The sequence below is a fragment of the Adiantum capillus-veneris genome, chromosome 5, assembly GCF_014529385.1.
Source record: "Adiantum capillus-veneris isolate H3 chromosome 5, ASM1452938v2, whole genome shotgun sequence".
NCBI classification, from domain to species: Eukaryota; Viridiplantae; Streptophyta; class Polypodiopsida; order Polypodiales; family Pteridaceae; genus Adiantum; species Adiantum capillus-veneris.
In genome coordinates this window covers 61,671,561-61,696,915 of record NC_140935.1, presented here as the reverse complement: position 1 = coordinate 61,696,915, position 25,355 = coordinate 61,671,561, and the positions used below count along the sequence as shown (strand labels likewise).

The window sequence follows — 25,355 nt, the reverse complement described above, 5'->3', positions numbered from 1 at the left end:
TTTTTAGCCATGACTTTGACCTACCTACACACTTTCCTCTCCCACCCACAATATGGGCATTCCATTACAACTCTCATCACCACAATTTTGGAGCATCGAGAATCCCTCAACAGCCGCACACATACTACATCATATGTAGCTTTGGTCAAGGTCATATTTGACCTCCGAGGACGATAATAGAATCTCTCTCTCTCTCTCTCTCTCTCTCTCTCTCTCTCTCTCTCTCTCTCTCTCTCTCTCTCTCTCTCTCTCTCTCTCTCTCTCTCATCACCACAATTTTGGAGCATCGAGAATCCCTCAACAGCCGCACACATACTACATCATATGTAGCTTTGGTCAAGGTCATATTTGACCTCCGAGGACGATAATAGAATCTCTCTCTCTCTCTCTCTCTCTCTCTGAAAGAGGCTAATTTCAATTACTTGAAAAATCCCTCAAAACGCGTAAAATGGTGCCAATTCTAAGGGCACGTACATCACCGGTTACAAAGCAAGCCTAAAACCCATAAATTGAAACTGTAAAAGCTGGATACAACTAGCCACATGGACAAACTATAGAAATTGAAAGCGAGGGTAATAACCTCTCCTAAAGAGAGTAAAAAGTACCCTTGCAAGCTAAATGGCGAGAGGATGCCAATTTCCTTTAAAAGATGGGCACTTCGGCCACACACACTTATTGTTTATCAAAAACTTGAACCACCAAAGGCCACAAGTGATGAAAAGGACAATAAGCATCTGCAAGAGCCCACCGTCGAGCATATGCCCACCAACTCGTATGATCCGGACAACAAAAGAAAATGGATAAAAAGAAGGGAAACGATGACGAAGATGAGAGAGAAGAGACAGCGAACATCACCAACAGGGTGAGTAACAAAGCGCTACACTAGAGCAAATAGGGAACTATCAACCAAGCTAGAGACCAATCCACTTGTTGAAGGTGGCTCCTAAAGACCAAAGCTAGGGAGGGAACTACAAGAAGACAGTGAAGCAGTCTCTAATGACAACGTACTGTAGAAACCTGGTAGAGCGAGCATAGAGCAGAGCAGAAATCTAGCAATCCAACAATCAAAGCAAGACAACCAAGCAAAGTAAGACAAACAGGGAAGATAGGCGAAACCGCCAAAAACAACAGTCTGTCACGTGCACATCTACTAACCTATGTGCATGTGGACAAGCTAACTCCTACTGCTAGGGTTTAGGACAGCCTAGGAAGTGTTCTCGCACCCTTGTGGGCCTATACGCAGGACGTGCATGTCCAAGCACTGCATACCCTCTGATTGCACGAGCACAGCCAGCATCTGCTAGGTGTAGGCACTAGTTAGTGTTCACATAGTCTAACATCAGTATCCCGGCCTAGGTAGTTTAGCATGTGAAACACCTCTTATAAATGAGTTATTGAACTTATTATAAGTGACCGGTATTATCATTTATAGCAAGTCGTATTCCCAGATTCAGCCAAAGCGAATCAGATCAGCCAGCGTTTTCAGATTTCAGCCCATTTTCCTCATCATCGTCAGCACCCTCGACATTTTTTACAGTAGCAAATCAGCCAATAGCCTCGTGGCGGTTGCAAATCCAGAGTCAAATACACTAGCGGTTGCATTTTCAACCCTTAGCCTCGCAAATCCAAACATCTACCACGAGATCCTGTCAGCATCTAGATCCATTGTATCAGCATTTGTGCAATCTAAATCATATATCTCTCTAGCAATAGAGAGGGGGACCCTTGAAGGCGGGGTGTCACAAAGTGATGACGTGGCGGACGGCAGAAACCCTAATTTCTGCCAAAAACCCTAAAATTCCTGCAAACCCTAATTTCTGCCAGAAACCCTAATTTCCGAAAATCTCAGCTTTTCGCTTTGATTTGGGAGAAAGAAAGAGAACTTGCTTTTTACTAACTCTCATTGAGAGAGAGAGAGAATCTGCTTTTGCTTTCAAGCTTTTGAGGCTCTGCTTTTGGGCATCCCTTGTAACCTTTAAATTAGTGGTGAGGGCCTCACTTCTCAGGGCATCTGGACGCAGAGTCTGAGAGTGAAACCCTAACCGCTCTCTTGTACTTTGATGATTGATTAATACAAAAAGAAATACCGAAAGGGGTGCCAGTCTTTGGGGCCAATATCTCTAGGCACGGAACTCCGCCAGGCCAGTGCAAATCTATTGTGATCTGTGAATTGTTTTGAAGTGGTTATTTGGTGCTGTCGCGGTTCATTCTTGACTTGGAGTGTCCAAGTCTGTTACAGTGGTATCAGAGCACGGCCGATTTCTCTTCTACGAGAAATCCGATCCCCGAATTTTTTTCCCGCGGCACCTATGGCTTCAGGCAATGATCAGTCGACTCCCTCTGCATCTAGAGATGCGGGCTGGGATCACAACGAAGATTCAGACAGAGAGTATGGCCCGCCTCGGCCTACTCAGGCGGAGCAAAGAGAGATGGAGCGTCGTCAATTGATTGGCGATGCAACAAAGATGATGCTCAATTTTTCCAAGGACCCGAAGATGGAAAAATATATGAACCAGACCTCTTTGGAAGAGGTACAGATGGAGTGGCAAAGAACCACAACACCACTCCCGAAACCCGCTCTCAAGAAACCTTCTGCATCCAAGAAATATACGGAGAAGGAACTAGAGAACGTGGTTAATGCTCGGATTGCTCAGCTTTTCGACGTGCAAAAGAAAGGCAAAAAGCAGAAGAAAAGCACTGACTTTCCAGGTTATTTGGGTCGTCAGTCGACTTTTGACAAGGCAAAAAAACAGAAGAAGTGTGTTCGATTTGAAGGAGTACCCAATTCTTCTTCTTCTTCTTCTTCTGATAGTTCTTCTAGCTCCTCGGATTTGAGCGAAGAAGACAGAAAAGGTAAAAAGCGAAGCAAGAAACAAAGCTTCGGAAAGGGCAAGAAAAAGGCAAAGAAGGCTACATCTCGCCCAGAAACTAACAGTTCTATTGAGGACTCGTCTACAGACAGCTCAGATTCCGATGACGGAAAGATTTATGCGAACAAGAAGAATTTTTACAAAGCCAACTAGTATGACTTTCTCGAAGATAAAAGCAAGAAAGTCCGAGAGTTTAAGGAAGGTGGCCACTCGATCAAGTTTGATACTTTCTCAGGATACTCAGATGCTTCGAAGGCTTTGTCTTTTATACAGCAGTTTGACATCGCTTTCGCGGGAGGACGCTATTCAGAGCACTCCAAGATTCGAAGAGCTGCCTCTTATTTTAAGGGGAATGCTCGAACTTGGTGGTCCATGCTTCTATTAAGCAAGACTGTGCCAGTTACATGGCTGAAATTCAAGAGGCTTTTTATTTCTTCTTGGTTGACGCAAGAATATGAACGAGATATACGAGCTGCTTGGAACCATCTTCGGATGACCAAGAAAGACACAATCGATGCTTATTGTGAAAGATTCTGGAGCTCTTTTCTACCCGCCTCTTCATTCAAGAAGATCTCGTTCAGAGAACAGATTGAGCGGTTTACCTTGGGTCTACCTACAGAGATCCGAGATCACTGCTTGGAACAGAAGTCAGCTTCTATTCAGGAGTTGATGAGTCATGCGAAGCGGGGCTTTGCCATTCACTCCGGCAGTCTGACCTACCCCACAGATGAGGCCATGACACAACGAGCCGAACAGACTTCTGGAAATGAAAGTAGAAGGAAAAAGAGCAACCCAGAGAAGAAGGATGCACGACCCAAGCTTACTCTTGAGGAGAGAGCTCGCTTCATCAAAGAGGGGAAGTGCTTTGGATGCGGGGAACATGGACATATCTCCGCGAAGTGCCCTAAAAAGGCACAGAAAGAACAGAATGATAAAGACGACGACAGGCCTGAGAGTTCGAGAGCAGCTGAGGAACGTGGCAGAAAAGGCAAATAGAAAAGCAGAACTGGTACCACATGGCGTGGGACTTGCACTGAATCATAGAATGAAAGTACAAACTTCGCCGCTTTTTGGGGCAAAGTGAAGAATCAGGAAGCTCTTTTGAAGGAGCCAAGGCCAACTTCTTTTCACTTGGAATTGGCGGCTGGATTTGGAATTACGCCCGACAGACTGACGCCACAAGCGGAGGTAGTTCGACTGGCACCCGGATGGGATGTTGCCATTACACCGAGCATTGGCAAACTTTGTTTGCAATGACAAGGGTGTTCAGGGCACGCGAGTGACGTTCTACTCAGGATCCCTTGGTACCACAAGAACTACGCAGTGGTTGACTACCGGGTCGAGAAAGCGACTTTGATAAATGAAGGGCTTAGAGATTGTACTTGATGAACTTCAGTTTCTTACTCATTCTTTTGGGAGAGAACTGAACGATAGATAAAGGTTGAATATGTGTTCAGGGCACGCGAGTGACGTTCTACTCAGGATCCCTTGGTACCACAAGAACTACGCAGTGGTTGACTACCGGGTCGAGAAAGCGACTTTGATAAATGAAGGGCTTAGAGATTGTACTTGATGAACTTCAGTTTCTTACTCATTCTTTTGGGAGAGAACTGAACGATAGATAAAGGTGGAATATGTTTTGACCTGATCGCCAAGATTTTTCTCCACACTCATGCCGATTGCTTTTCAGAGGGCCTGAAGATCAAACCATTGATCTGATACCTGGAAGCACGCCACCGAATCGGCCACCTTACCGTGTGAGCCGAGTACAGAATGAAAAGATTATGAACCCAGTGAAAGACCTCTTGGAAAAGGGTCTTGTCCAGCCTAGTACTTCACCGTATTGCTCTCCAGCGTTGTTGGTTTTGAAGAAAGACGGATCTTGGAGAATGTGCATCGATTATAGCACTCTCAACGAAATCACCATCAAGAACAGATTTCCGATTCCTAGGATCGATGATATACTCGACAGGTTACAGGGATCCTCGTGCTTTAGCAGGATTGACTTGAAGAGTGGATATCATCAGATCAGGATAGCGCCAGGAGATGTCTACAAGACAGCTTTTCGGACGACTTTTGGGTTATTTGAGTTGTTGGTGATGCCTTTTGGCTTAACCAATGCTCGCGACATTTAACCGGATGATGGACAGGATTTTTCGAGAGTACAGGCTATTTGTTGGCACTTTCTTTGACGACATCATTGTTTTCTCCAAGAATGAGGCAGAACACAGAGATCATCTGCTTCAAGTCTTTCAGGCATTACGATATCACACGTTAGTGATTAATGCAAAGAAAAGTGAATTTTTCCTACCAGAGATACACTTTTTGGAACACATTGTGTCAGTACAGCAGGAGTGCAAATGGACCTGGCCAAGATAGAGACTATCCATGATTGGCCCGATTTGAGGAATGTCCATGAAGTTAGAAGCTTCTTGGGACTGTGTTCGTACTACAGGCGGTTCATAGAAAGTTTGCAGAGGTTGCTTCCCCTTTGCATAATTTGACACAGAAAGGAGTACCTTTCTAGTGGGGACCCAAAGAGGTGACTGCCTTTCAGACATCGAAAGAGAAATTGACTACGGGACCTATTTTGACTTTGCCGGACTTGTAGAAGTCATTTGAAGTATATTGTGATGCTTGTGGTCGTAGTTTGGGTGCGGTCTTGATGCAAGAAGGCCATGTCATAGCTTACGAGAGCCGTTTGTTCTCTAGGCCGGAGATGACAGCACAGATCTATGAGAAAGAGCTTTTTGCGGTTATCCATGCTCTTACTCAGTGGTGGCATTACCTACTCGGAGCGGATTTAACTCTCTTTACAGACCATCAGAGTTTGCGCTACTTCTTGTCACAGAAGCAGCTTTCGGAAAAGCAGATGCGGTGGGCGAAGATCTTGTCACAGTTCCACTTCCAGATTGTCCATGTGCAGGGACAGGAGAATGTGGTGGCAGATGCTTTGTCTCGGAAACTGTTGGTTCTGGCTATTTCCGCGATACATCATAGGAGCTTCGAGGATATGGTCGATCAGTATGCCACAGATACAGATTTTGCAGATATTTTCACACGGATACGGGATGGGGAGACAGTAGCGGGATACTCCCTTCGGGAAGGCTACTTGATGAGAAAGACTATGTTGTGCGTTACACAGCCGTTGAGGGAAAAGGTTATAACTGAATGCCACTGTCCACCTTTTACGGGTCACCGCGGCATTGCTACCACCATGAAGGGGGTAGAGAGATACTTCTTTGGGCCGAGACTCAAAAAAGGATGTGGAAGAGTTTGTGCGCAGTTGCTTGGTATGCCAGAAGGTCAAGTTTGACAGGCATAAGGCACAAGGATTGTTACAGCCTTTACCCATACCCACCCCTGGGAAAGTATTGCAATGGATTTCATTTTTGATCTCCAAGAACACAGAATGATCACAATGATTTTCCGATTACATGGCACGTCTGCGACAATTGTCTCTGACAGAGACCCCAGATTTATGAGTTTGTTTTGGAAGGCAATTTGGGAGAACATTGGCACGCAGTTGCAGTTCTCGTCATCGTTCCACTTGCAGACTGACGGGCAATTTGAGATTGCCAATTCAGTGATTTTAGGTTTATTGAAGTCTTGTATCTCGGATCAGAAGACTCGATGGGAAAAGAACTTACCTTTGGTGGAATTTGCCTACAATAACACGATACTCTTCGACGGGGAAGACGCCATGTGAGATTGTTGAAAGTGCTGCGAAGGTTCCATCTTTCCTGAGCACGAAAGATTAGATATTGGAAGCGGATGAATATTCGCGAGATTTGGATACGGCTTTTGCCAAGGTTCGCGAGACTTTGCAGGAGTCTCAAGAACGACAGAAAAGGCAGCGGATCGCCATCGTCGCGACTTGAAATTGAAGGAGGATGATTGGGTGCTCTTACTTTTTAGAAGGCACGCCTACGAAAGAAAAAGGGAAAGGAGAGGCTCTTTCCAAAGCTTAGTATGCGATACTACGGACCTTTCCAGATCACTGACAAGATAAATGATGTCTCCTTCCGATTGAAACTGCCAGATACTTGGAGGATTCATAATGCATTGCATGTGAGTCTCTTGAACCCTGCTAAGGGTGATGTGCCCGATGATGGGGAGCTTGATGAGCAACCCGAAGTGGAAGAAAACGAGGAGATCCTTGTTCCTGAACAGATTTTGGCACATAACGATACGAAGAAAGGTAAAGTCCGAAGGCGGTTCTTGGTTTAGTTCAAGAACTTTCCTGCATTTGATGCGAAGTGGATGGAGGAGGAGGACCTAGCAGATACTCCTCGGATTGTGAAACTTTATCTCGATGTTTTGGTTTAGCATAGTCTACTCCAAACGGAACCCAGAATTCAGCTTGGCCGGAGATCTGGTGCAGTGGGATGCACAAGAGGGGAGTCACTCCGCTCCCTTGTCAACAGATGCCTCGATTTTGATACTAAAGTCACTGATGTCTCTTTGAGCTTCAGGGATATTGAGAGCTGACAGTATTCTGCCGGATGACTTTATGAAATGGAATTCCTGATTATGATACTGATTTGTTCTTGACTTCTTGTGAGTGCAGGAACTGATAGACGAAATGACTGCAGCATTTTGGTCTACTTGATCTCGAATAGACATGGTTGCAATAGGGGTTAGTCAATCGGACATCGATGAGGTCCCGATTGGACCTAGATGTGATTGCTAGCTACATTGCCGATAAATCATGGTCTAAGATCTGAATGAATGTTGAATGTCATGTGATGTCCTGTGATGTCTGGTGATGTCCTGTGATGTCGTGTGATGTGACTGTCGATTTTGTACATGTGCTAGATGTGTGTTCCTAGTACGTAGGTACTAACAGTCAGTGTCTGCTAAGACGGTTTATGGCTTTTGTCGGTTTTGCAGGCGTAATTGCGGTCGATTACAATGCTTTCAAGAGGGGGGTATGTCACAAAGTGATGACGTGGCGGACAGCAGAAACCCTAAAATTCCTGCAAACCCTAATTTCTGCCAGAAACCCTAATTTCCGAAAATCTCAACTTTTCGCTTTGATTTGGGAGAAAGAAAGAGAAAAAGAGAACTTGATTTTTACTAACTCTCATTGAGAGAGAGAGAGAGAGAATCTGCTTTTGCTTTCAAGCTTTTGGGGCTCTGCTTTTGGGCATCCCTTGTAACCTTTAAATTAGTGGTGAGGGCCTCACTTCTCGGGGCATCTAAACGCAGAGTCTGAGAGTGAAACCCTAACCGCTCTCTTGTACTTTGATGATTGATTAATACAAAAAGAAATACCGAAAGGGGCGCCAATCTTTGGGGCCAATATCTCTAGCACGGAACTCCGCCGGGCCAGTGCAAATCTATTGTGATCTGTGAATTGTTTTGAAGTCGTTATTTGGTGCTGTCGCGGTTCATTCTTGACTTGGAGTGTCCAAGTCTGTTACAGGGGGTTTCGGACCCATCCGGTAATAGTCTTCTATGTCTCTCTATCACTCGAAAAGAGACAATCCCAGAGACAGATTACTGATTTCTTCACATGAGACACTAGTCAGTTAGAGGAGCAGCCATCAGTGCAAATCTCCGCTTATGCTCACACTAGCGGTACCCTCATTGATCGAGCATCGGAGCTAGGGAGGTTGCGCCCACGGCTGAGGAGAGGAGGTTCACAGCATCGACGGAGACTACAGGAGAGGATTCGAGCCATACTAGCTCGACATCCAGAGTGCAAATGAGGATGGACACATCACCCATTATATCACCCTCTTGTATTTGGCACACATTGTATCAATGATCACACATACCCTACACAGGTCCAACCGGAGCACCTATAATTTCAACTCTTTTTCACTTTGGCTTCTCTTTTTTGTACCCAGACATGGTATCAAATTTACCAATTTGTAACGGTTTGGTCTCATACATCACTTAGGCCTTTCGAAGAAATAATATAACATTCTCTCTCTCTCTCTCTCTCTCTCTCTCTCTCTCTCTCTCTCTCTCTCTCTCTCTCTCTCTCTCTCTCTCTCTCTCTCTCTCTCTCTCTCTCTCTCTCTCTCTTTTTTGGAAAAATCAGAGCTGTATATTACTGAGTACAATATGATCCCCAACGGATGCCAAAATAGCCTGTCACGTGGGGTGTACAAGCTGAATGTAAGGGTGAGAGCCACTATAGTGACAAGTTGACAACTCGGCTAGTACAATCTCATGGTGGTCTGTGTGATGAGTGGAGTAGAAACCACTGAGGGGGGGCATAATGCCATATAATCTGACCACCTGTAAGTGTGAAAAAGAGTGGAGCTCGGGCCCAACGCCGAAGAAAGGCAAATCGTCGAGCCTCGGCTGCTCTAGATGTACCTGAGGAAGAATCCCACTTCCGAATCAGGGTGTGAATGATGTCCAGCCAAATGGCAGTAAGGATATCCTGAAGGAGCTGTGGAGCCGCACTGAGAATGTGAAGACAACGAGCTCTCCAAATATTCCATAGTGTAATGCTAGTGATGACTGAAAAAACTTCATCACGTGTCTGAGGATCCCCCTGCCATGCGATCTGTGGTAACATAGCCAAAGTTCCTCGCCGATAACCAGTCAAGGTAAGCATAAGAGCTAGATCTGTGTCTGAGCCCTCATAGAAAAGATGCAGTCCGGGCATCGGCATCAACCATGAGACAGAGCCCCAAGTGAGAAATCCATCCTGAACACCTGCTCTGCTAAGTAAAAAGCAAACTGGTAGCCACACTGTATGAGAAGAGGAGCATGACCAAAGACAGTGGGCTGGTGACTCATGTAGTCGCGAAGGACATCGAGTGCATAACGGATCATGACCCATAGTAGCTAGCCAAGTCCCTACTGGAAGTCCTGCATGTGCAATCATCCATATGAAAAAAGAAATACGACGAGCCGCATGTAAATCCCAGATGGCTAACCAAAACTGTTGTAGATAGGCATGGGAGAGACCTGAATGTAACCAGAAACGCATACAAGTGGGCTGCTCTGGGTGTTGTCTCATCAATGCTTATCTTCCAATTCTGACAGTGTACTCAAAAAATGATACATGTGCACCGGTGGAGTTAGAGTGAGGCCAATGCCACCTCCTGGGTCCCAATAAAGCTGAGATAAGGCACGACCCTCCCACACCCAAAGCCTCCAAAGGGCGGCATCAACGGATGCGAAACGGGGGTCAACACAACGACGCTTTCCGCGAGAGCCAACTACTCGTATGGCCTCCCATCGAGCGCCGGTGTAGACAAGGTGCGGAGAGGTGGGAGCAAATGTCAATCTAGCATGAATCCCCTGAGAGGAGTCTGAATCAACTGTGAACAGCATGGTGTCTAAACGAACTAATAAGAGAGTGCTCTGAGCAAAGAGACCTTCCCAGCCACTATGTGGAGGCATCTGAACCGTGCCTCGCATGACTGCGTCCCACTGGGAAGGAATGGCGGAGTCAATCTCAAGAAGTCTGTCTGTCACCCCGCGACCAATGCCATAATGTTCTGCTACAAAATCTGCATCCAACATACGCGTCTCATGAAACAACCGCATAAAGGCAGCAGGGCCAGTGTCCCAAGCAGCCCAATCAATGTGAGTCCTCTCTCCAAGCTGACGTGGTGGGTTAACCGAAGAATCAAGAACTGCATCATTCCAAATGAGAGGCTGGCGCTCAATCTCCTCACGACATGAGGGAGGTGAGCGTATGAGAGCTCGTCGCATGGAAACCCAAATCTGAAGGAGTGATCGGATGAAGGGTGAGAGAGTGCTGGTGGACAAGGGGGCATCCGTAAAGAGAAAACGATACCCTGTACGCCAAGTATGACCATCTCTAGTGCCGAGGCGTGGAGTTGCTGTGCAAATAGCGGCCTGAAAAAGCATCTTCCAAGGTTCTTGGCCGGGAAAAAGACCCCGAACAATAAGCTTGGTAAGAAGGGCGCGACTCTGTAATTCTGGATCAATAATGCCAAGGCCGCCCTCTGACCGAGTTCGAATAATCGTGGACCAGCGAACCCGAGCACGAGTATCAGTAGTCCCATCTGTGCCACTCCATAAAAAGTTCCGCACTAGTCTGCGGAGCTGAGCTATCACTCTTGAATGTAGCATCCAACAAGAGGCCGTATACCATACTGTAGCTAGAATGACCTGGTTGACGACCAATGCACGGCCAACCAACGACAGATGACGTGAAGACCAATGACAGAGTTTCCTGCGAATAGACTGTAGAACGGGTGCAAACTGCTGCTGTGAGGAAACATCAAGTCCAACCTGAAAGCCCAGGTATCTGTATGTCTGACCCAGCTGCAACCATGTAAAACCATCAGCTACCCCCCAAGTAGGTATGTCATCACTGCCAACTAGTAACCCATAGGATTTATGCCAGTTAATACGTGCACCACTGGCAATGCAAAAAACCGTCAAGGCCTCCCGCATGGCATCAAGAGCTGGTAGCAAATAGTGCAACATCAGCATAGTGTCGTTAGCGAACTCCTGATCGATAAGGTCCGGAGCTGAAGGTACTGGCATGGTCAAGCCACGAAATGCATGACTCTGAGCACGAAGAAAATCTGACATAGTCTCTCCAACAAACAGATACAGATATGCTGCTAAAGGACATCCCTGTCGGACAGATCGAGAGAGCTCAAAACTACGACTGACACGACCACCAATAGTAATAGCACTGCTGGCAGTTCTGAAAAGAGCGGAAATGCCTACGATCCATCGCGAGGGGAAACCCATCCTGGCTAATGATCCTTCGAGAAAGTCCCACTCAACACGGTCGTATGCTTTCTCAAAGTCAAGAATGAAAAAAGCGAGAGGTTCAGAAGATGATCTGGCCCACTCTACTGCCTCATAAAAAGTGAAGATATTATCCAGTATGCATCGATCCATGACAAAGCCTATCTGAGAAGTATGAATAATATCTGGTAAGAACGGTCGCAAGCGATGACTGAGCAGTAACGCTAATATCTTATAGACCGAAGGGAGTAGGGTAATAGGTCTCCACTGGCAGAGCTGAGTTGTGTCACCCCCTTTCGGAATAAGAGATATGAGACCTGAGCAAAGATCCGGATGCATATATCCTGATGCAAAGATGTCCTGACAACCGCGAAGCAGTGGTATATGCAATACATCCCAATAAGTCAAAAAGAAAGCTCTAGTGAGGCCATCCTCTCCTGGGCAGGAGGATGGATCTAGACTCTCGATAGCAGCATGAAGCTCTGCAAGTGTGAAGGGTGCCAACAAGATCTCGGCCATAGTTTCTGTACAACGGCGTCGAGTGTGATGCCAGATCTGCTCACGGGCCAGTAAAACCTCAGTAGTGCATACATCAGTAGTGAACAATGCCTCAAAATAATCTGCAAACATATCGAGAATAACATCAGGATGCATATGGAGTGTCCCCTGAGCATCGCACAAAGTCCGAAGGGTGGTGCCAGGAGGGCGCTCTTTATGCGCAGCGAAGAAGGCTTTATTCATTCGATCAGCTTTAGCTATCCAAATAGATACTGAAGCATGATGAGTGAACTCAGACCTAGCCTCCTGTACGCGACGAATTTCCTCTGTGAGCTCTGTCTGTCTAGCAGCGAGATAAGCATCCTGAGGCCACTCCTCAAGCAAGCGCTGTGTGGAACCAAGAGGAATGTGAAGATCAGACTCACATACTCTCAACTGTCGATGAATAATAGCAGTCTGATAGCGGCAGTAAATACTAGACTGAGTAATGCAATGAGCAAGGAACTCTCTTGGGGGACCACAATAAGAAGCACCCGTGGACCATGAGTCACGAATCTGTTGCTGCAAAACTTCAGTGGTGAGAACACAGTCAGGGATGCGGCAGCCCCGTCTCTGTGCAGAGGAATCTAAACAATGAGATGGGTAAGTGATCTGAGAGGCTGGTCCCTCTCCAAATAGTAGTAAATCCACCTAGAGCTGTTGCCCAAGGGCCAATGTAAAAACGATCAAGTCGCTCTAATAATCTCCCCTGCTGTCTCTGAAACCCCCACGAGTAATGAAGTGTAGCAGGGTGATGACCAAAAGAGGGTATGTGCCATGCATCAACACCTTGAATAGCTAGAAGAAATCGATCCCAATCTGACTGCTCATCGGGAGAGATGGATGGTAGAACAGGAGGAGTGATGGATCGCCAATCAGAGTCGCTTTCGACATTGTTGAAGTCGCCTCCTACAACCCAAGAGTCTACAGCAGGTAGAACAGTAGCCAAAGAGGCCCAAAAAGTAGCCCTCTCCCGAGGAGTAGTGGGTGCGTAGACTAACATAAAACCAATGATAAAGTCCTGAATCCGAAGAGACACATAGATTGCTCTACCAGCGACAAGGGTGCCATGCTGCTGAACTGAGGCCAAGTAACGTGGCCCCACTGAAATGCATACACCGCAACTTTGTCCATGAATGCCTAGAGCAGGCTCCCAAAAAGTGTGGGCGCCGAAGAGCATGAGATTGCCATAGGGAGTGGCAATCTTATGCTCCTGTACTAGTAATATATCCACAGTGCCATATGCCAGAATTACACTACATATGCCATTGCACCGTATACTATGAGATACGTGGGCGTTTCCATTGCCTATTTAAAGAAGGCTTTGGACCTCTAGATAGAGTCATGAAATACCAAGATCAAAGATGCTTAGGCTTGTACCTACTGGAACTACATCGGCACAGGGATAATCTAATGAGAAGACAAAGAGCGCTACAGCCTCAGAGGCAGATCACAGATTTCTTCGGATCGAGAGAAGCAGGAGTGGAAGGAGAAGCAAGAGGCCAGCAGCCAACACAAAGGAGTACCCACAAGGCACCCTCATTGACAAGGCGATTGAGCTTAGGAAATCGAGACGACCACGACCGAGATGCAGAAGCACACTTCACCGGAGGAGACTACAACAAAGGATTAGAAGCATTCTAGCAGACACCCAGAATGCTCCCAAGAAGTTTATTTAATACTTTGTATTTAGTTTTTTCACATTTATTTTCACACTTCCACGCTTTTCACACTTAGTACTTTAGTACTAAGGTACCCAGACATTGTAACAGATTCACCACTTTTGTATCAGTTTGGTCTCATAGGTCATTCTGGCCTTTTGAAGACGTTAATATAGCATTTCATTTCATTTCTCTCTCTCTCTCTCATCTTGTCAAAGGAGGCAGCGGAAGATGCAATGAGGCCTATGATCCGGTGGACACCTAGAGTCCGATCAAGAACACCTGCAATACCCACATACATGAACAAGGCACTTGTGGAGGAGAGGCACTTGTGGAGGAGAGATCACTGAGGTAGAAAGAAAAAAGGAAATCTGAGAATGTGTGTGTGTGTGTGTGTGTGTGTGTGTGTGTGTGTGTGTGTGTGTGTGTGTGTGTGTGTGAGAGAGAGAGAGAGAGAGAGAGAGAGAGAGAGAGAGATCTAGGAAAGGCTCTCCATGATGATAACAATTGCATACCAGTGAGTAAGGGTGGTCCAGCATAGATCTGACATGCCCCAATGTATAGACCTGAGGTACACACAACTGCGACTGCTACTCACACTACCAACTGCTCCTACATACGAGACTACTCGCTCAGTCTCCACATGGGCAATGAGTCCAAGACCAATCCTCCTCTTAGCATCAAGAGAAGAAAGAGAGAAAGAGAGGGACATGCCTCAAGGCTACAAACGTGGCTGCCATCTAGACGACATGTAGGTCTCTCCACTCCCAAGCTGCCCAAGACTACCACAACACACTTCTAAGCTGCTGGATAAATGCTAGGATGCCAAAAAATAGAAACGATGGGCTGCCAGCAGAAAACGCTAGGCAAAGTGGCATGGGTCTCCCCATGCGGGCGTTGTCATTGACGTGGCATGCCCAACTGGAAGAGAAATGGCCAAGTGGACAAGAGAGACTAAACCGACCAACTGAAAGAACTTATGAAGCACCGGCTGTGGGGCCCAAAACCCTAAAAGACAAAAGCTTGGACTCTCGGAGAGAGTTTCGTAAAATGTGCTGACATGCTACGTAGCAAGCTGTACGGATTTCCGCAAATTACGCTAACAGCTTTTGGAGTCTTCAATGCTAGCTTTTGAGAGCGGATGCTTTTGGGTTAATGTGCTTCTAGAACTAAAGCTTTTCAGGGCTCTGCTTTTATGCATCCCATGAAAATTTAAAAGAGCCCTTGGGCCTCTCACTCTACAAAGCATCTGGACGCAGAGTCTGAGAGCAGAGGACCCTCAGGAGTTGTACTTTGCAGTGATCAATAATAAAGAAATACCAAAAGGGGCGCCATTCTTTGGGGCTAGTGCTTCTAGGTGCGAAACTCTGTTGTGCCGTGGCGACTCTCTCTCTCTCTCTCTCTCTCTCTCTCTCTCTCTCTCTCTCTCTCTCTCTCTCTCTCTCTCTCTCTCTTTGCTCTGCACCCCAATGCTCGCCCTGCCCTGCACCCCGCTCCGCTCGCTGCTGCCTTGCGTTGCTCGCGAGCTCTACTCTACACCCCCCTGCTCGCGTCTTGCCCTGCTCACTCACTCCTCGCGCAGCCCACCCCTCGTATAACCTGCAGCGCACCCACCCCCCCCCCCCCAAAACCCCATTTTCGCGTGCGTCCCATCACCGCCAGCATTTCCGCGTGCATCCCCATTGCCCAGCATCCCCCCCCCCAGGTGCAGGTTTCTACACAACCTAATTTCCAAACAATTTTCAAACGGCTTTCTAAGCCCTGCAAGAAAACAATAATTGCAAGCAAAATTCAAAAAATCATAAATTTAAGAATCTTTAGAATTTGCAGAACTTATAGAAATTGCAAAATTGGTAGTTGCAAAAAACGGGAATTTGTTTGATTTGCAGAAATTGCAGGAAGGCAAAAATGCATGCCATGTATGCATAAAGTGGGGAGAACATGTATGCATAGTGTGGGGCATGTAGGGCCGTCTCCTACTACCATCGCAAATTCCGCTCTCGTTTTTTGTAGCGACCAAGCATGCGGAAACAGAATGACAAGCTTGACCCTTTAGAGGATGCAATTCAAAAGTGCAAAGAAGAAATGACCGAAACAATTAACAAGATCAACCGCAACTTATTGGGCACAATAAAAATGCTCGATGAACGCGTATTGGCCCAAGAAAGTAAGATAGCTACACTGGGAGATCGTGTGACGGCCCAAGACGAAGAGATTGTCACTCAAGAGGGAGCTCGCAGAGGCACTATCACAAAATACACTTGAAGAGGGAGGATTGCAACCTTCAGTAATAGAAAAAGCTAAACACGATCAATGAGCAAGTGCAAGCCATCAAAGAGGGGGAAGAGCAACACAAAGAAATGACGACCTCTTGGGTGGAAGTTATTACAAAGACTCAGCAGAAGGCAAATGAGGCCGAGAAGTGGATTGAGGTTGCCAAGAAAGGGAAAAGCAAGGAAACAACTACGTCCACACCCACCATCATTAACCTAACACTTGAAGAGGAGCAAAGAAGGCGTGTGCGCTCTCTACATGTGAGGATTTGCGGTCTTAAAGACAAAAATAATGTGGACGAAGAGGTAAAAGAACTCATGGCTTTGATGGGGGTTCATGAGCCGATGCACTCAAGAGCATGGAGCGTGGGCAACAGGAAAAATGGGAGCAGGGGAAACCTCGAAAGAAAGGGCACTCATCCTTCGTTTTCCCTCCATGGAAGCAAAGGACTTTTTGAAGAAGAGACTAACTCTTAAGAAAACGGGCATCTTCCTCTGGGACGACCTTACCCTCTCACAGATAGCTCATATGCACGAGGTAATGCCAGAGATTAGAGCGGCAAGGGAAAAAGGTAAGATTGCTTTTTACCGAGATGGAAGAGTGGTGATATTGGAGCCACGCTCCACATGACGGTGTGAGACCTATGGGACCACACTCAAAGTTGCTTCCTGGAATTGTTATGGATCTATGCGTTTAGATGTGGGTGCTTTTGAGGAAAGTTTTAGTGGGGGAGATATCATCTTCTACTCTAAGACACATCAGGCCCCTGGGCAGTCTATGCCTCACATTAGTGGATACAGATGGGAGACCGGATGTAGACAGGAGACACAATCAGAGCACAAAGGGCGGGGCTCAGGGAGGAGTTGCAGCCATTGATACATATAGCTCACAGGGATGAGCAAGCTAGGTACATGTGGGTAAGATTGAGAGCAGAGACAGGCAGATATCTTTACATTGCTATTTGCTACTTTCCCCCAAGTACGTCAGCGTATGCACCACCCAAAGGACAATCCCCCTTTTCTATTTTATATGATGACATCTCGGAGTTCTCTAGAGATGGTGACATCATCATTCTAGGGGATTTCAATGCTAGAATTGCTCATCATCAGACAGTTTTTTATGATACTTCAGAAGAGATGTTGAGAGAGCTGGATGTTGTAGAGACGGGCATATCCAGACTATCACAGGATGGGGAGCATATTGAGTATGGACGACACTTGATAGACATGGGGACTGCACATGGATTGGTCATCTTGAATGGCCTACAGAGATTTCCCGCTGCGGGGGGTTTTATATGCTTTCCACACAGACATGGAGCTAGCACAGTGGATTATGTCATGGCACAGCCGAGTCTCATCTCTAGTATCCAGAACCTCACGGTTGGACCCAGACCTGTTGGTGTGGCAATGGACCATACTCTTGTGTCGTTGACCATCTCTTTCGAGTTTAGTGAAGCACACAAGCCACGGGCAGTAGCTCCTACTCGCTACACCTTCACGCGGGAGACGGACTCTGTATACATAGATGGGATCTACAGACGCTTGTGTACAGAAGAGCCAAGGCGAACTTTGGAGGAGCTTACTACTATACTGACACAAACGTTACATGATGCAGCAGCAGAGGCATACCCACACACACAGCCTGAGCAAAGACGTCCTTCTAGGAGCATGCCCCAGAACAGCTCGTATGATGAGGAATGCCGAGAGACCAAAGATAGACTTCAGAGGGAGGTGCTTTTGGGGGACATCACTCACAAACAGTCTCAAATTGATTTCTGATGCCTAGTGCAGCGGAAGAAGAGGGCATTTTTGGCTTGCCTAGAGCAGGATCTATACCAGCTATTCTTGAGTCAGGACTCACGTGAGGCATGGCAGCTCTTTCATGAGCACTCCCCCCCCCCCGCCATTACCTCTACAGAGGCCTGGGGCCAGTACGCGTCATCTCTGTACACAGTTCCTGGACAGTCGTCCCTTCCAGAGCCCCCCGATCCATGCCCCCACACACGTGCTTTTTTCACCGCTGAGATGGTGAAGAAGGCCATTGACAGGATGAGGTTTGGGAGAGCATATGATCATGATGGCTTAGTGGCTGAGCACTTCATGCATGCTAGAGATCTACTAGCAGAGCTCCTAGCAGTTACGTTTAACCGTGCCATGTGTGAGGGCTTGCTTGATACTTGGAGCCTATCTACCATTGTACCTATCTTCAAGTCAAGAGACCCTATGGAGCCTGGGAATTATCGCACTATCATGATCGGACACACATTGGCACGGTTATACGCATCAATTCTTGAGCAACTGATGAGTAGATGGGCAGAGAGGGAAGGGATACGCGCAGCGGGCAGGCAGGATTCAGGAGAGGTTTTTCTACTCTTGACCATATCTTGACACTCAGAGCTATCATTGAGGAGGGCAGATCACATGGGAGACGGATCTATTGCAACTTTGTGGACTTCCGCAAAGCATTTGACACAGTACCCAGAGCTAGATTGATGCGCAGATTACAGGAGATGGGAGTACCCACAGAGCTCATTTGGGGGATCATGGCACTGTACAGGTTAGTAGTGGGGCATGTACGCCCTCAGAGGGCCTATCTACAATCGTTCACTCCACTATTGCGTTGAAGCAAGGTTGCCCGCTCTCTCCTACTCTGTTTGGTATGTATGTGGATGAGGTCTCTGACTACATTGAGAGAGATGGTGATAGAGGTGCACAACTAGCAGGAACATGGATCCCACTATTGTTATATGTTGATGATATTGTGTTGATCTCCGACTCTCCAGAGGGGATGCAACGTCACTTGGATGCTTTGCATAGCTTTGCCCATGAAAGTGGTTTGTCTGTCAACCTTGGTAAAACCAAGGTCATGGAATTTAATACCACCCCACAGTGGATCAGGAGGTCAACGCCCGCATTCACATACGGCCAGGAGACAATGGAGTATATAGATGCTTACACCTACCTTGGAGTGGGTTTTAGTGGACCAGCATTTTCATTGAGAAGAGCAGCAGAGACTAGATTGACCAGAGCCTATGCAGCATTGGGTAGATTGGAGAGGATGTGTTCACATGTTCGGTTTCAGGAGCCTCAGACGAAGCTCTGGCTCTGACACCCTGGTGGCTTCTGCATTGCTCTATGGAGCTGAGATTTTGGGACTTTCATTGGACCATCATGGGAGGACAGGTCGCACTGATGGATGCAGGGACATGGAGAAGCCACTAGTCTCTATGATCTCACGGCTCATTAGAGCCAAGGCTTCAATACCACGTGCCCTTACACGAGCAAAGCTAGCTGCCCGCCCACTAGTGGTTGAGGCGCTCACCAGATATGTTTCCTTCATACACCGCATATGGGAACTTCCCAGAAACAAATATGCCGCCTTGCACTTGAGTCCTCTCCATAGTTAGCCATTCAGGGAAATACAGCATGCTGGTATGGGGAGATGACATCATGGTTTCAGGCGCATGGGTTCAACATAGACAAACTGCCCCCCTTCCAATACTCATTGGATGCACCCTCTCTGACTCTTCACACAGTCCGAGATCACCAGGCTCATCCACTAGGACCTGACTCAGCTAGACACCAGGAGGACATGGATACAGCCAGCACACGAGCTAGGCACGAAGAAGGCTTTCTACAGAAAGCATCTTCTCCAGCTTACGGAGGACGCTTTTGTGACGAGACCCAGATACATGGACACCCACTTCTCTCATGGAATACGATGTGCTATTGGCCAGACCCAACACAAGGCACCCTACGACTAAGGAAAAAAACCCCGACATAGGGAGAACTCCCAGAAAGAGGGCCTACGAAGGCAGGGAAACAACTGGGGAAAAAGACCTAGGGCGGCAAGAACCTACATGGCCAGGAAATTAAGCCAAAACCTTGAGATAAACATGGTTGCAAGATCCCAACATGCAAAAACAACCTCGCACTAGCCGGGCACAGCCACAAAACAACCCTCACTCTCACAAGACAGGAACCACGTGCTAATAGGAAAGAACAGACTGGACATGCTTTTAGCACTTCAATAACAACTAAACTGAGAGAGAGAGAGAGAGAGAGACGACACACAACACGGAGTGGCGAAATTCCACCCCAGAGAGTATTGGCCCCAAACCTTGGCACCCCTTTTAGTATTTCTTTATATTGCATCAACACAGTACAAACCGGTACTCTAGACTCTGCACCTTCTCCATGAGCATGCCAGAGAACGAGCCCTTAGCACATATTTAAAGGCCCTTGGCCTGTGAAAAGCAATTTACATGAAAAGCCTTCAAACTCAAAAGCTTCTGGTCCACAAGCAATGCCAAAAAGCTGCCAACGTAAATCACAGAATTCCGTACAGCATCAGCGCAAAACATAGAAATCCGTACAATCTGCCATGTCAGCACAATTTTCGGAATTTCCGTACAACTGCCACATCATCAGCTGCTACGCAATTCTTTCTCTGTGTGTGTGTGGGTCCTACTTTATTTTGATCCTCTATGTCACTTGGGGCCCCATCAAACGGGGTCCCCATAAGTTGGTAGGACTTCTTCTGTTACTTGTTCTTCTTAGGGTTTAGTCCCCTCAGCCGGCATCTGCAAGTTGGCTCCATTCTTCAGGCCTTTGACACGTCAGCAATTTGTAACACTCACTCCCTAACACTAGTCCCTGGGAGAAACTGGCACTGACTAGACAAATCCAGACAGATGCCAAAACTCTAGCACTCGCTCTCAGCTCTTGGAAAGGAAAACGGACCAGGAAGTTTGAGTGAGCAATCTACAATTGTAAAGAGAGGGTTTCGTAGATGAAGATATCTGTAACAAATCTCCGCATTAGAAAAGTATTTTGTAGCATTCGATCAAACTGCTACCCCCAAAAGTTCAAACATCTCTGTTTTCCTCTAGTCTGTCCCAGTTTCTCCTAGGCACAAGTGTTAGGGAGTGAGGGTTGTTTTGTGGCTGTGCCCGGCCAATGTGAGGTATGTTTCTCGTGTCGAGTTGTGTCTAGCCATGTTTGGCCTTCGGTTTTTTCTTGGTTCCATGGCCATCTATGCTCCTGCAGGCTAAGAGTATTTTTCCCGAGCCTTGTCATATTTTAGTAGTATTTACCCCTAAGCCCTAGGGGCATCTGCTGCCCTCCTATTTTCTCCCTTTTTCCAAGGTCGTGGGGCTAGAGGACTAGGTTGGGCAGCGGCCTTTGGGCCTATATATGGAGCGGGGGGGGGTCACCTCAATAGTACAGCAGTACAACACAGAGCGCCCTCCCTTGGGTGCCCCAGAGGGGCTTGTAGCGGATGTAAGGCAGCTTATGCTTTGCTGCCGATCAACCAACTTTTTTGGCTTGAGATCAGCCCAGCGTTTTTGCTTGATAGATCAATCCTAGCGTTTTTCATGGGCAGTATGTGCAAAGCTCAAAGATCATCTCTACTGTGCATCATCTCCTCAGGGTGGCCTCTTACAAGCCTTGTGATCATGCAGTGGCAGGGTTTCTCATCCAAAATCTAGATCCAGGTCTAGATCCACCAAGGAGGAGGTGCACCAAATCTATGCTCTCAGAGCATGTTGGAGGTGATATCCATGTGGAAATGGTGTCAGTGGCCTCGTGTACAAGAGCAATTGGCAATGTCAGTAGCAATTGCAATTGTGTGTACCTCGGATCTGGCCGTGAGGCATGTCAGTTATTTGCCAGAGGTCACTTGTATGAGCAGCTTGTTATCAGCATGGAGAGCCCAGATCTCTCTCTCTTTCTCTCTCTCATTCTCAGATATCTTGTCTCTTACTACCTTAGTAATCTCTCTTCTCCACGGGTGCCTTGTTCATGTGTTTTGCATTGCAGGTGTTCTAGATTGGAGTCGAGATGTCCACCGAATCACAAGCCAGTTCTTGTCTTCATTGCATCTTCCACTGCCACCTTTGACAGAAAGACATCCAAGAAGTCGAATGTTGTCCAGTGAAAGTGAATCCAGCTCTAGTCCAACAATCAGCATTTGCAGAAGGTGCTGCTACTGACCTCTCCAAGAGAGTGCATCAAAACTAAGGGTAAAGGCATAACCTATCAGTATCCAGATCCTTTCCCAACTCTCAAATGCTCTACCCTCGACGAAAGAGTCGGGAACCCCCCTCTCCTGTCACATATCACATGCAAGAACCTTCAAGCTACTACAAAAAGTCCAAAGGATGCGGACAACCAAGGGTACTGAGAAATCAACTCTCCGATGACGAAGAACCAAAGAACTGCACTAACCACCATATATCATGATGAACTGAAACTGTATCTGAAGGAACTTCATTAGAACTGAGAGTAATAACTGCTATTAATCTTCATCTATCTAGACACATCCTGAGATAATATTACCCCACTCTAAGAGTGAATTGGGAACAAACATCCAACAAAAAGAAATACACATCAATACTGAGATTGCAACTAATACGAGAAGATTGAGGGACCCTGCACCCAAGCTCTGCAAGAGAAGAACAAGGTGCTATGGAAAGCCACCAAATAGACTATCAATCCTCCCTGCTACACATAGAACCACTAGAACCGTAAGGAACTTGTCCTGAAAACTGACTCCCAAGCTGGCTCCATCTCCCTCACTGTAGGGAGAACACCGGACCATGGATAACTGCCAAAACTCTCCACCAGTCTCTACATGTGTACATGGATCACCCAAGGTAGGTGAATCCGAAAGAAATTATATATGTGGAACTTGGAACCAAGTCTGGGAGTATCAAGAAGAACATCTCCCCACTTTGAAGAATGCCATGGCTATGCATACAATTCAACACCCACAATTTTGCATCGGATGGAGCTAACTGGTCTTTTGCATATCATGGTTGTACTTCCCTGTTCATATCATTTCACATCCATTAGAGTTAGAGCTCCATTCTCCTCATCCTTCGTACACATGTATACACACCTCCATTAGAGTTAGAGCTCTATTCTCCTCATCCTTCATATACATGTATACACACCCCCAAGTCAATCTATTTAACGTTTTGAGCATGTTTATTTCCTTTTTCTGGGTCTGAACCTTAGCTTTGATACTACGTCAAAGTGCACATACAAAAAAGCGGAGACAACATATGAGAATAGTCTACAAAGTGAATAGAGAGGCAGAGAATGCTGCGTCACAGCAATGAAAGCATCACAAGTTCTCCAAAAGAAACAAAATAAGCTCTTACGTGTATAAGCAAACTTCGCAAGCTCTCTCTCTCTTTTTTACATGTCTTACGTTCCAAGACTTAACAGATAGGTTTGGGATTGATCCTACGGAGTAAACCCAACTGTCCTCTTCTTCTTCTTCTTCTTCTTCTTCTTCTTCTCTTCTCTCTCTCTCTCTCTCTCTCACACACACACACACACACACACGCGCGCGCGCGCGAGAGAGAGAGAGAGAGAGAGAGAGAGAGAGAGAGAGATGGCGAGCTTACCGGTAAAAGAAGCAATGCGAGGATTACAGCATAATTCAGAGTTGAATTTGGCATTTCAACATAGTGGCTGATGCGGGTGGTCCGGCACCTCCAAGTACTCTCGTAAGCGTGAAGTGTTCTTCATCACGACTTAAAGTCGCCACAAGTAAGGGAGGGGAGAGGGGGGGGGGGGGGGAGGGCCTCCCTCATCCATAAAGGACACGGGGCCAACTCGAGGGATCGACGGCGCTGGAGAGATCCACCATCAATTAAAGCTCCAGGAGGACAAAAAATTAGGGTTCCCAGTCGGCCGGCGCGCCTTGAACCCCAGACGTCCCCCGCCACACTCCTCAGCTCTATCCAACTTGCCTAACACGCATCCGTGCCCATGTTGCGAGTCCGCGCATACATAAAGTCTGCCCCCCTGCTGCAGATATCCGACGGTCTAAAATCCGCGCGACGCCGATCACGCACCCCTGTCGTAGATCCCATGAACGTGACCGCGTGTCACTTATAAACGAGGGAGGGCCTCCACACTATCTCGCACGGGCATGCTCAAATGGGATCGATGGCTGAGGTGATATGGGCCGTCGGATGCACATTTGGTAAATTTGGGGCGCCGGGTAAATTCGGATCAATCCGCACCTCATGTCTTGAGCCCTAGACCTCCCCACCACGAGCCATGTGCAGTAACCACTACGCCCTCATGCGTACGTTGAAATATAGGCGATTCGAGTATGTCATATCGTAAATGTGGACCGATTAGTAAATTCGGGGCAAATTTGTAAATTCGGGGCAACCTCAGATCTGACGGTCCATAATTGACGCGCGTCACCTTTTCCTCCTCCACCATTGATCCCATTTGACCATGCCCGTGTGATATAGTGATGAGGGGGGGGGGGGGGGGGGGGGGGGTGCATTTAGTTACACGAGTCCTTTAAGACCCTAGGCGGTGGGATCAAGGGTTGTTAGCCCCCGTGAGAATCTCAAGGCGGATGGAAGTAACACGTAACACGGGTCTTAAAGACCCTGGGTGGTGGGATCAATGGTTGTTAGCCCCCACAAGAATCTCAAGCGGATGGACAGCCCAACAAAAACGGGCACCTGCCCTGCAACCACGTGAATTGAACCTGGCACCTCGCATTTGCAAGGCTGATGGCCTAACCACCTCGCCCACATGCATCATGTGACATGGGTGGCAAGCCTAACCTTTATAACTAAACTCAGACGCCCACCTTCCCTTGTCCTTCACAATCGGGAGTCGTGGGGCTACACATCTGGGCCGTCCATCTACTGGACGTTCTGCTACAAAATGCAGCACTGCAACCCTGGGATGCACTCCACATGAGCAGGCAGAAAAGTGAGCACCTTGTCCAATGACTGCAGTGCAGATTAGCGATCAGAATTTCCACCAACGTGTGCCACATCAGCAGCTGGAACCGTGTGTACCCTACTGCAATCAGAGCGAGCCAACTCAGCAACAAGAACTCATGCTTCCACGTCCAAGCCTGGCCCCCCTCCTCCCGACTGTGAAGGCCGGGAATGGTCCCTGAGTGACCATTCCCTGCAATACTGCTCCTGCCAATGGCTCCCCGCCTCCGCGGGTCACCATGCGATCGTAGTATTACAGGGAATGGTCACTCAAGGACCATTCCCTACACCTTGTTTACTTTTCACCGATCGAACAGTGTCACACATCTCGTGATTCTCGCCTACAGTTCGCCACCATGGATTCCATGGCCAAGGCTTCATTGAAGACCCCGTGTTACTTAGCGTTTTGGGGGGGGGGGGGGGGGGGGGGGGGGGGGGGGGTTCACTAATTGACACCTCAATTTTAGAGGGAATCTACGACTAAGAATCTTTGTCGCTTGTCGACGAAGATCACAAGTTGATCCCGAATGTAAGCTTGATGTA

General features: G+C 47.3%; 1 protein-coding gene across 1 annotated transcript in view; it reads right to left on the bottom strand.

The window, feature by feature from the left end:
- Positions 1 to 23,616, bottom strand: part of LOC147457403 (uncharacterized) — a 65,200-nt gene extending 41,584 nt beyond the window's left edge. The window contains exon 1 of the mRNA XM_086512282.1: positions 23,463 to 23,616. Coding sequence (XP_086368408.1) covers positions 23,463 to 23,516 — 54 coding nt within the window. The 5' untranslated portion in view covers positions 23,517 to 23,616. The remainder of the gene's footprint in view (positions 1 to 23,462) is intronic.
- Positions 23,617 to 25,355: the final 1,739 nt, after the last annotated feature.